Source organism: Melanerpes formicivorus, unplaced genomic scaffold, assembly GCF_026170545.1.
Source record: "Melanerpes formicivorus ecotype bairdi unplaced genomic scaffold, bMelFor1.0.p_v2 SCAF_7, whole genome shotgun sequence".
Lineage (NCBI taxonomy): Eukaryota > Metazoa > Chordata > Aves > Piciformes > Picidae > Melanerpes > Melanerpes formicivorus.
The window spans coordinates 21,764,984-21,777,434 of NW_027142359.1; the positions used below are offsets into that span (position 1 = coordinate 21,764,984).

General features: G+C 43.7%; 1 protein-coding gene across 4 annotated transcripts in view; it reads right to left on the reverse strand.

Annotated features, from left to right (window-relative positions):
• Positions 1–12,451, reverse strand: part of SMG7 (SMG7 nonsense mediated mRNA decay factor) — a 65,892-nt gene that overhangs the window by 14,496 nt on the left and 38,945 nt on the right. For 3 of the 4 annotated variants that reach the window (XM_068141340.1, XM_068141338.1, XM_068141341.1), the window contains exons 9-14: positions 10,218–10,380; positions 8,092–8,248; positions 4,207–4,277; positions 3,856–3,916; positions 2,324–2,443; positions 1,673–2,108 (exon numbers count right to left, since the gene is read on the reverse strand). In XM_068141340.1, the coding sequence (XP_067997441.1) occupies positions 1,673–2,108; positions 2,324–2,443; positions 3,856–3,916; positions 4,207–4,277; positions 8,092–8,248; positions 10,218–10,380 (1,008 nt within the window). The remainder of the gene's footprint in view (positions 1–1,672; positions 2,109–2,323; positions 2,444–3,855; positions 3,917–4,206; positions 4,278–8,091; positions 8,249–10,217; positions 10,381–12,451) is intronic. The other variant, XM_068141339.1, reaches the window with a different exon arrangement.

A 12,451-nucleotide genomic window follows, 5' to 3' on the forward strand; every position in this document is an offset into this window, starting at 1 on the left:
AGAACACTAACAGATTGCCAATCAGTGTAAAATCTATATTGGTTTCTCAGTATATGGTTTCCCATATTCTAGAGTAGCTCTGGATAATAAGTCCCACAAGCTATATAAACCAAAAAGAATTTAATTGGAATAGTTGCCATAAACTTAAAAGTCAGATTTAACTCCTATTCAACACAAGGCAAAGAGTGATCAACCACATCAGAACAGATTCTGCTACAGTTTTTCCTGGGTTTACCTCTTAAGACAAACAACTTTTTGATAAATCAGTGGATTAAAGAGTCTTCCCTATCCAGTGAACCACAGGTTTCTCAGAAGATCTGGTGAAGTGTATCAGCCTCAAGCCTTATTTTGCATGGCAGAGGCATAAATATCAGAACTGGGAGTTGTGCTCAGGCCTGCAACTACAATCCTGATGTATTCAACAAATGAGTAAGAAACTTGCTATTCTAACTCACCTATGCTGGTTTTCAGGTACCAAACTCTTGTTTGGTGACTCTCAAATGATTGCCACAGTTTCCATAAGCTAACTCCCCTTTACCCCACCTTGGTAGGACCCCCTGCAAACCCAACTGCCAATTTAGATCTTCCATTTCACCATGACGACATTCAACAGCAAATAACTAGGAGGACAACAAGAAGAATGACCCATGAGTCCTAACACCACAAGCTGGCAAGACTGAAAGAGCTGGTTTATCTAGCCTAGGGAAAGCAAGACCTCAATTACAGAGGCCTCAGAGCAGTTGCAAAGTAAAAGACCTGTCCTGTGAAGTAGTAACAGGTTTACACACAGGTAAGGGAGATAAAGTGCATTAGGAAATAATTTCTGCTTGCAAAACAGTGAAGAACTGACGAAGATTCTCTAGTGAAATAACTTGAGTCTCCATCACTATCATTAAATGCCTCCAGATGTAATCAGGGAATGACTGAGACGTAGCCAAACTATCCAGGTACAAACCCTATGACTCTCCACCCTTATTTACTACAACTGAATCAAAGTCAGACCAGTAAATTCACTATTGGATTATGAGGTGAGCATTTTTGTATGCAATGCTCCCAGAAACAGAGGTAAAAAACATGCCTCTGAAAAAAACACAACTGATACAAGAGCAGCTGATGCAAAAATCAGCAATTTTGAGCAAGTACCTGAGCAGATTTATGGTTTAGGAGCAGTATGGCATTCCTTCCTTCCACAGAGGACCATCTGGCTGCATAGCCAGTACAGAGAATCTTACCCTACACCAACAATGGGGTGCTTTTGTGATGTGTTTAATTTACTGAACATGCACAAGTCAGCTGAATCAAAATTGCAGAGCACCCAGGTTCTTCACTAGAGACCAACACGATTAAGGCCTGGCCATATGAACTGCCTTAGTGGCCTGAATGACTTGTGGAACAACAGGTAGAAGTCTGGGTTTTAAGACAGTTAGCATAGCAAAATCACGTTTAATTGCTACCTACCTTCTCCCCAACAAACTGAGACAGCATCAAGGAAAAGGGCAGAGACCCAAAGATCATCAATACCTGCTCTTTGAGACAGATGTGTTTCATTTTAATGTGTGTGCACAGCCCACAGCAAGACCTCAACTCTACCACACTCTACACAAGCAGCGACAGCCCTGACACAAACATGGCACTGCCTGGAAGGCAGCATCCCTTTGATCTAGAGGCTTACCTGAACTGCCACGTTCTGCTTTCCTGCTTCCTGCATCTTCTCCAAGCCACACTTCTTGGGCTCATTCTTTCTTTTATTGTTATCCTTCTTCCCATCATTCTTATTGGCTACTATTCCCTTGCTATAGTCTCTCCTTTCCCTACTGACATCTTTAGGAGGATAGATTCGCCCTTGCTCTCGGTTCATCTCCCGGGGCTTGATGTTCTCTTTGAATGTGACCATTGGTTTTTCTCCTGTGTCACAGTTGTTGTTCAGGCTTCTGCCAGAGGACAGAACTGATTTGAGTCCAGGGCTTCCATCTGTAGATAGTGGCTCTGCAATGGATGTTTCCTGCGAGCTGAGACTCTCTTTGGCTTCACTAGGATCCTCTAGCAATAGCTCTGGGATTTCTGTCAAAAATAACAGCTTTCCTACCTCATTTTCACACTGAATCAACCTGAAAAGGACAGAAAAGATTGAAAAGCAAGTCCATTACTCCACATACATGCCTTGTCATAAATCAGTCTAGGAAACAGAACATGTTAGTGCTGTCAGTGTCACATGGTATCTAACTGCTGGTTGAACGGTGAGAAAACTCAGGCCTAACTCCAGCACCCACATCAGCTAAACGTGTAGCAGCAAGAGCAACACGGAGAAGCTCCTTGCAGTTACCTCGGCTGGTTATCAGCAATCCACTTCCCTGTGAAGATCAGCCGCTGCTGTCGTATCCGACGCTGCTGTCCTTCCTTATCCCCTGTAATTGCCTGGTGGCCTTTGGAAAAATCCAAGTTCCTAGTATTGACAGAGGAGAGGGGAGCATATTAATTACACAGTTACCTTCTGCGTCATCATATTTCTTTAGAAATACAACTGGTCAGCATTACTCTGCCCTGCACTGCTAAATTTCACCAGACACTACTCAAAGCATGGCTGTTCAAAGATCTGTGATTAGCAGATGTCATAATTTTCTGGTAAGATGTACCTACATGAATGAGGTTTGGTGGGTTTCTTTAAAAAAACAAAAGGCCCCAAAGCTTGTCTGTGTGACAACCAAAATCATGAATGTAGTATCAGGTTGAATACATCTAATGTTTAGTCAGGATTTCTGCATGATGTTAGGCAGAGTGATACAGTTTAAAACAGAAAAAAACCCCAGTAAAGTGAAAAAACATCAAGCTGCATGGAAAATGATTCCTTTCCTCACTTAAGTTTTCCCCTTTCAATTCACTAGTTGGAAGACTTCAAAAGCAAAATAATTCATGAGCAGTATTATCCATCTGGCCAGGCTGGATCAATGGGCCAAGTCCCATAGGATGATGTTCAAAAAGGCCAAGCAGTGGGCTGTGCACATGGGTCACAAAAACCCCATGAGTGCCCCAGGCTCCAGGGTAAGAACCTTGGGGTGCTGGTTGACAGTCAGCTGAATAGGAGTTAGCCTGTGCCCCATTGGCCTGGACCAGCTGTAGTGTGACCAGCAGGATCAGGGAAGTGACTGTCCTCCTGTATTTGACACTGCTGAGTCCACATCTTGAATATGAGGTTCAGTTTTGGGGTGCTCACTACAAGAAGGTGCTGGAGTGTGTCCAGAGAAGGGTAACAAAGCTGGTGAAGGGTCTAGAGCATGAGTCCTATGAGGAGCAGCTGAGGGAACTGGGGTTGTTCAGCCCGGAAAAATGAGGCTGAGGGGAGATCTTCTGGCTCTCTACAACTCCCTGAAAGGAAGCTGAAGCAGGGTGGTGGTTGGTCTCTTCTCACAAGGAAGAAGCAACAGAACAAGAGGAAATGGCTTTAAGTTGTGCTGGGGGAGGTTTTATATTGGGTATTAGGAATAATTTCTTCCCCAGAAGGCCTGTCAAAGCCTGGAGCAGACTGCCCAGAACTGTGATGGAATCCTCATCACCAAAGGGACTTAAAAGCCATGTAGGTGTCATGCTGAGGGACATGGTTTAGTGGTGACCTGACAGTGGTGGGCTAATGATTGGACTTAATGATCTTAAAGGTCTTTTCCAAGCAAAATGATTTTATAATCCTATAAACTCATGACTTCCCCTCAAGTTTTACTACATTGTCTACTACAGTTTTAAGAAGATAGCTACATCAATCCATTCAGTAGTAAGTATTCATCAATAAGTGTAGAAAACAGGTCACTGTCTATACAAGTAGTGACACCAGCAAGAGTACAGTCTTCTTCAGCTGTCACCCACCTGAATGAGGGCCTCAGAGCTAAGAATCCTTGCAACTCAAATTCTTCTGGAAGCGGGGTTGCTGGTGAACAGACAATAAACAGCATTAAGCAAAAGCATGAAAGCATTGAGAACAGGATCATAAATTGATACCTCAGCAAGGTCACTATGCACAGAAAGACTTCTAGTAACATGCTCAATATGCAATATGAGGAGCTCAGGAATGATAAAGTAGAGCCTGGTTGGCTCAACACAAGAAAGCAGCATTGCAGAGTGCTCATATGCACTAAAGCTAGAAGACATCTTGCTCTCTTATTTGCTCTTCAAATGCAATTCCCATTCTGAGTTCTTTACAGCACAGGCCAGAATTACCATTATTACTGGAGAGATCATCTTCATGAGGCTGGAAGCTGTTTAGAAGAGAAATCAGCCAGGGCCATATGCTAGAAATTAGAAAACAGACAAACAGTAAGTAAAAGCTACACAATGTGAAATTTATTCACCTTACCAACACAGTGACAGTCACAGCTTCCATTAATTTCACAGTTTGCATTGAGTTGGAAGAGGAACCTCAAAGGTCATCTTGTCAAAGCCCCATGAAGTCAGCCAGGACACCTCCAACTACATCAGGCTGGCCCAAGGCCACATCAAGTCTGAGGCTGAATGTCTCCAGGGATAGGGCCTCAACCACATCCCTGGGCAACCTGTTCAGGGGTTTCACCACTCTCATTGTAAAGAGCTTCCTGATATCCAACCTAAATCTACCCTGCTCCAGTTTCAAACCATTGCCCCTTGTTCAATCACTACAAGCCCTTCTAAACAGGCTCTTCCCAACCTTCCTGCAGGTCCCCTTTAGATATTGAAATGTAGGTCTAAGGCCTCCTCAGAGCCTTCTCTTTTCCAGGCTGAATAGCCCCAACTATTCCAGCCTCTGACCATCTTTGTGTCCTCTGATTGCCAAGAAAAGGCAAAGTTTCTTTGAAGTGTCAGGGAAAAGACCACTGTCTTGAAAAAAATAAATGTATTTTTAAAGAGATAGTCTGAAGTTACCATGGAAGTCAGGCTCTCATAGCATAGTGTTCATCATCCAGCAAATCAGAAAGCCTGCTACAAATTTAATTAGATAAATCTACTGCACGAGCAAATGTTCAGAGCACCTGCTGGCAATCCATGTTTTCCAGTCCAAAGCTGACTGCTCTCAAGGCATAGCAAATTCATCAGTTGGGGAGCCAAACAAATTTATTAACAAACAGTCATATGCAAGCACTTCAGTTCTGCAAACTAACACAGCACTGAAGCACTGAAAGTTACCAGGAAGGCCTAAGTGAGGGTTGCACTGAGTAAGACCATTAAACCAGATGTTAACTGGCAGTCTCCCTACCTTGCCAGCGGCAATACCAGTACAACCAGTGACTGGAAGGCCCTGGAGCGAATAGTTTAAACATCACAACAATTGCTGCATAGGTGGTTAACATTTAACAGCCATCAAAATGCTGGTTTCTGCATTTTTAAACCCCCCAAAAGTCCAAGCATCTTTCTGCTTTAGTGATGGGCACCAAGTGCACACAGGCAACAGAAAGCTATTTTAGGAAGGTGACAACTGTGCTCGGTGTTAGTGAAATCAATCTGTCCTCCCCTCAGCAAGGCTTTCAGCCACCAGCTAGCACCTGGATTGAAGAAAGCCTGAGGTCAGCCACGTTCCAGCACTGCTGCAGGGACTGGAAACATTGTGCTTTTCTCTACACACAACTAAGCCATAGCTACTTCCTGTGACCGACAAGGAACAAAGAGTGAAAAAGGAGAGTGCCAGTCTATTGCAAACTACAGCAAACTGCAATCCTCCTGCACAACATCTGAAATAATGAGATTTCACAACAGAAGATCCCTAAAGAGCAGCAACGTAGTGACACACATGAAGATCTAGACCTAACATGGCTTCAGGGCAGGTTTGAGAAACTCGTTTCCAAAGAGCACGCACACGGATTGATCGATTTCTGTCCTTAGTTCTTGTCTTCAGATTTCTCTATTTTTCTAGGTAAACACACTTCTATCCTATTTCAGATGCTTGCTCAGTTTGGGGTTGGATTAATTATCCATAGGAAAATGCAAGCATAGAGTGGGGACAACTGAAAGTCTAAAATGGAGTAATGGAACCAATTAAATATGAATGCAGGGGAAGGGAAACTTCAATATAAAACACACATCAGCAGATCAGAGGGAGAGGGCTGGAGAACCTCTCCTGTGAAAACAGGCTGAAAGAGCTGGGGTTCTTCAGCATGGAGAAGGTGACTATAGGGAGGCCTTAGAGCAGCTTTCCAGGATTTGAAGGGGGCTACAGGAGAGCTGGGGAGAGACATTCTACAAAGGACCAGGGCTTCAAACTGGAAGAAGTTTAATATATATTCTTCCACATGAGGGTGTTGAGACACTGGAACAGGTTGCCCAGAGAAATTGTGGAGGCTCTGATACTGGATGGGACTTTGAACAACCTGGCCTAGCAGGAGGTGTCCCTGCCCATGGCAGGGTGCTTGGAATTAGACAATCTTTAAGGTCCCTTCCAATCCAAACCATTCTACGATCACATTATTATACAGAGGCTAACAAAGGGGTTTGTGTACATGTACAGTCTGCAATGAATGACTTTCATTAGGATCCTGCAGGAGAAATAAAAAGAAAACTCCCATCTTTGCAAGCAGTGTGGAAGACGGACACCCACATGGACGTTTTAGAGCCAACAAATGTAATGTTCACTAACTACTGTGTTTCTTCACAAATCTTAGCAGTATGTTACCTTCTCTTCAGGTTCACCTGTGCATTTTACAGCTGTCTGCTGCCCAATTCACAACTCCTTTGTACACTAAGTATCTCAGAGCATCACATTATCATGTCACAGACTGAAAAACAAGCATGTTCCTTCTGGAGTCTGATAGTTTCATGGGCAGAAGGGCCTACTCTGCCTAACTCGACACAGAGATTCACACCTGAAGATTCATTCTGATGTTCCACAAAGTACTGCCCCTATCTACACTCTGCAAGGACTACTTTATACCAGCATTTTAACAGAGAAGGTTACAATTATCTAACACCTTCCTTCAGAACATGCACACACTAATAACTCATTACCATCCCAAAACAAATTGTGAACTCTTATTTTCCTTAATCTTACCTCCAGGAGCTCTGGAACTGAAGTTCCCAAAGCTCCAGAGCTTTAGGTTTTGCACATATTTGAGCAAATCTTATTATCCATTTAGCAAAATGAGGTTGTAGAGCCCCCTGCTCCCTACACATCAATGTAGAGAAAATGTGAGCCTTAGCTAGAATCTCATCTTGCAGCACACTGCCAAGAGAGTGCTGAAACCACTGTGGCACATGGCACAAGTTCAGCTAAGCAGGCTGTTTCACACTGTGTTCCTTAAAGTGGCCATCCTAGGAAAAATACTTGTCCAACTGTGTCAGTAACAGTCACTCTGATCTGAAAAAACATCTTACAGGTCAGTAACACTTTACTAGCAGAGTTGCCATAATTTAGGAAAGGTTAACAGGCTATGAAAAATGTTGATGAGTTTTCAACTATTTAAGCCTAAATTTATGAGATCAGAGGCAGAAGTGAAAAACCAGAGCAACAGGCCAGAATAATAATGCCTGTGCTGGCATTTAAAATTCATTCTACAAAATTCAATTTTATTCTTAGATGATGAGCCAGGAAAACTGGATTCCAGCACTGCCCAGGAGATGGCTTAATGCATGAAATGAAGTCAAATGTTCTCCTGCCACCTACCTCGAGAAATCTGAGAGATCAGTACATGAGAGGAAGGGTACACTCAGTAGTTAGGCTAAAGTCAGACATTCTAATGTAGATGACCCTCATGAAAAAACACCACCACTAAAGTTACACACAAACCTAAAGCAAATTTGCCATTGGAATGGGCTGTCCAGGAAGGTGGTGGAATCACTGTACCTGGAGGGGTTCAAGAGGGGATTGGCTGTGGCACTTGGTGCCACAGTCTAGTCATGAGGTCTGTGGTGACAGGTTGGACTTGATGATCTTTGAGGTCTCTTCCAACCTTGGTGATACTGTGAAATTAAAACACTGAATTTGTGTCACGTAGCCCCCAAGACTACTTTTTAAGCACATCACACTCTTGTCATTTTGATGTCTAATAATGCATTATATGGTTACTCTTCCCATGACTCTGTTGGAATCATCAGTTATTACTTCATGCACTCAAATGGATCAAAAGAAAGATGAACACTCACTACCGTCTTTCATCCACCACTGCCTCCTGGAAAACACTGGGCCGAAGTTTCAGCCAGTCCATTGAAACTTTCACAGCTGGAAGAGGATATGCAGCCCCAGAGTCCTCCTGGTAGTCATTTTGTAAAGGACACTTGCACAGAACTCCAAGAAAGGACACTAGGAACAGAGCAGGAAACAAACAAACAAACAACAAACCCAAATGATGAGCAAATGACACTGGAAAGTTTGACCAAATAACCTAACCAAACTCACTGCACCCTGAAACCTCTATTTTTAATAGCTAGCTCTTTAGAACAAAGCAACCCAGTTTCTGGTCTGCTGGTGGATTTTTAGAGATTAAGGGGGTTTTATTGTTGTTTGGGGGTTTGTGTGTTCTGGTGTTTTGGTTTCTTCAATAAAGTTTTCAACCATAAAGCAGAACCTTGGTGTGTTTCTTCCCTTTTCCATTTGAAGTGTCATGGTAAATCATAGAATGCCAGGTTGGAAGGAACCCCAAGGATCATCTGGTCCAACCTTTCTTGGTGATAGTGCAGTTAAAATGAGAAGACCTAGCACCCTGTCAAGCAGAGTCTTGAAACTGACCAATGTAGGGGAAATCACTTTGGTAAATGAATAAAATCCGTTGAGACAAGCCATATTCATTCATCATTTACTAGAAATGATCAACCCAACTATCTATCTGCATTGCACCCACTTCCCTAGGTCAGCAGGCACACAAATCCACTGCAGCTAGCTCCGCAGGCGAGCAGCCAGCTCAGACCTGTTAGGACACACATGCTGTGAAACACTGATTACACCAGTGTGACCATGGTGCTTTCAAGAATTAACTCCAGGCTGGAATCTGGAGAAATTCAGCTGTTCAGAAATTTAAGTGTTTATGAACAAGCCCAAGCTTACCATGGGCTGGATCAGGTTAGGGAAATCATTATGCAGCTAGAGTGTAAAATGCTTTGCACTCCCACTTATCTCCTAATTGATATTCTCAAGGGCACCAGAACAGCTGAGGTCCCAGTTCAGTCAGCTGCAACTTCAGTTCTATTGAATCAGAACTGGCTCAATTCAAAGCAACTCAAAGCACACTGTGGCCAGCTGAAGAGCAGCCCCTCACATGCAGTACCACCCACAGACAAGGTGGGTACTACTTGGAACCCAGGTTAAAACATTCTTCCAGAAAACAGGAAAAATATAGGAAAGCCTTACAGAACCCAGCATATACTAGGAACTGCAGGTAGTGAGAGCTTGAGTGACTGTTAGTGTTACACTAGGTACAAGGGAAGTACCCTCTGCTCTGGTGAGACCCCACCTCAAGTCCTGTGTCCAGCTCTGGAGTTCCCAATGCAAGAAGAATATGGAACTCTTAAGAGAAGGTGCAGCAGAAGCCATGAAGATGATCAGAGGGCTGGAGCACCTCTGTTATGAAGATAACCTGACAGACTTGGGTTCAGTCTGGACAAGAGAAGGCTAAAGGGAGACTCTAGAGCAGCCTTCCAGGATTTAAAGGGGGCTACAGAAGAGCTGGAGAGGGACTTTTTACAGAAGCATGGAGTGACAGGACATGGGACAATGGCTTCAAACTGAAAGAAGCTCGATTTAGACATTAGGAAGAAATTCTTCCCTATGAGAGTGGTGAACAGGCTGGAACAGGCTGCCCAGAGCAGCTGTAGAGGCTCCAAGCCTGGAAGTGTCAGAGCCAGGCTGGATGGAGCCTTGAGCAACCTGGTCTAGCAGGAGGTGTCCCTGCCCATGCCAGGGGGGTTGGAACTAGATGATCTTTAAGGTCCCATCCAACCCAAACCAGTCTGTGATTCAAAAGGACTAAGTCCAGGACCCATCAATCTAGTGTTAGCATTGCTAGATAAATGATCCTGTGGGATCATCTTACAGAATCATAGATTTGTTTTGGTTGGAAAAGACCTCTAAGATCATCAAGTCCAACCATTATCTAACTGTCAAAGCTGGTGCTAAACCATGCCCCTTACCTTCTCTCTTAACTTCCTCCCACAATGCCCATTCTCATCACTTACCTCACATAACCATTAAGCTAGATACTGACAGCAAAATTACTTGATGGATTCTATGTAAAGCCAAAAGAGAAACACAAAAATCAATTAGTTCTCCTACTCACTGAAGAGAGCCAATAATTGTGTCCAGCAGAGCTGCTCGTCCTGGCTGTAGCTGTGCTGCTCGGTTTCGTTGCTGAAGTCTCGCAGGTGATGCAGTTGGAACAGATTGATAACAGTAATATGGACTAACTGCTGAGAATTGAAGGCCTTCTGGAATAACAACCTCTGCAATAGACACACAGGCACAAAGGATTTGTTTTTACAGGGTAAAGCAAACGCTGGAAAGGTTTAGTAGCTGCTACTTCACTGTTTGTCTAATGCTTCTGCCTTAAGGCAATATTCATTCCAGATTTTATGTTCAGGTCATCCCTGTGAGCACAGCAATGGGCTTCCCAGGAGAATGTGGGGAGATTTCTACTTTTAAGCCCAAGTTTTTGCTCATACATCAACACATGCACACAACAATCCCACCCCACCCTCCCTGGATATGGCTCTCTTTCAGAGCAAACACGGCTTTAATGAACAATGACAGCACTGCAGTGCAACTGCAAGAATCAGAGGCACGCACGGCCACGGCCGTTTCCAGCCTCTCGAAGACACAGCATGGAGAAGGTGACACTTCAAACAACCACCCCAGGCAAATCTAATGACTGCATGGTTATGTATTAAAGACTAACTCCACGCCTGACTCCAGGGGTCATGGGATGCCACGGTAGACTAAACCAGCATGAGCTATTTACAAATGCATCTCAGTAAATAATAGATCATAGAATGGTTTAGGTTGGACAGGACCTTACAGGTCACCTAGTTCCAAGCTCTCTGCCTTGGGCAGGGACACCTTCCAGTAGAGCAGGTTGCTCAAGGGCTTATCCAGTCTGGCCTTGAACACCTCCAGGGATGGGGCATCCATGACCTCCCTGGGGAACATGTTCCAGTGTTTCACCACTCCCACTGTAAAGAATTTTTTCCAGTCTAAATCTGCCCTCTTCCAGCTTCAGTCTATTCCCTCTCATCCTGTCACTACAAGCCCTTGGTAAGAAGTCCCTCCTCAGTGTTCTTGTAGGCCTGTTCAAGTACTGGAAGGCCACCCTAAGATCTCACTGGAGCCTTCTTTTCTCCAGACAGGACAGCCCCAACTATGCTGCAAGACTCCTTTCTCTGAACAGAAAAGGAAACTTTAACACTTTTTTTTTTTTGAGTGTTGTGAAGAAAAGGAGATATCCTTTACACAATCAACTTGCCTCCCTGCCTGTTGTCTGAAGAGAAGTGGATTAACCAGCATAAGTATCAGGAGCAGGTGTGAGCTTCATGTCCAAGGCTGATCTTCATTTAAGAGCATGAAGCACTCCACAGCCTGAACTGGCAGAGCTGTCAGCAGTAGAATCATAGGCCTGGCTGAACACTCCTTACCCTGTGATGACTCTCCTCATTCAGAGGTAAAAATCAACCACAAAGTTTGAATTATCCACCAATGATTATCCACCATACAGCCAATTTCACATCCACATTCAACCCACCGAAGTCAGAAGTGTTGCTCCCTTGGTAAATTAACTCTTATGTTGCATATATAAACAAAAAAGTCATCTAAGCAACAAAGCAGGGCTCAATTAGCTCTCTCAACACTGTGACCAGTTCAGAAGAAAAAGACTGTTCCACATGCCTGAGTAATGCTCATAATTATTGAGTAAAGAATGTGGAAGAAGCAGTAGCCATTCAACAGCCAACACCATGCACAGAGAGATGTAATTACTTAATTTTGGAAACAGCATCTCTAACTCTCAGGGTTCAAGCAACTCCCATTCAAAAGTCAATTCAAAACTTGTAAGGTTTGATTAGTTGGCATTTGTTTTATTCTAAAGAATGTTTGAACCAAGCTGTAGCAGCTCTATTCAGTGCAAAGTGGCAAGGAAAGAACATCTGTAATTCTTTATAGGGCTAGTATCACCTCCTCCTCTCTTGATTTGGAAAAAGCATCTATATTTGCTCTGTTGTACATATCCACACTACCTGCTCATTTATAGAATCACAGAATCATAGAATTATTTTGGTTGCAGAAGACCTCTAAGACCGAGTCCAAACACTGACCACAAATGATGATGCTGAAGCAGAGCAGTTTGCAAAAGGCACCTAACAGTTAATGGAATCACAGAATGGCTCAGGTTGGAAGGGACCTTGGAGATCATCTACTCCAATGTCCCAGTAGAGACACCTCTCAACTAGACTTGGCTGCTCAAGGTCACATCCAACCTGGCCTCCAGAGAGAAGATAACCACAACCTCCCCGCCCAACCTGTTCC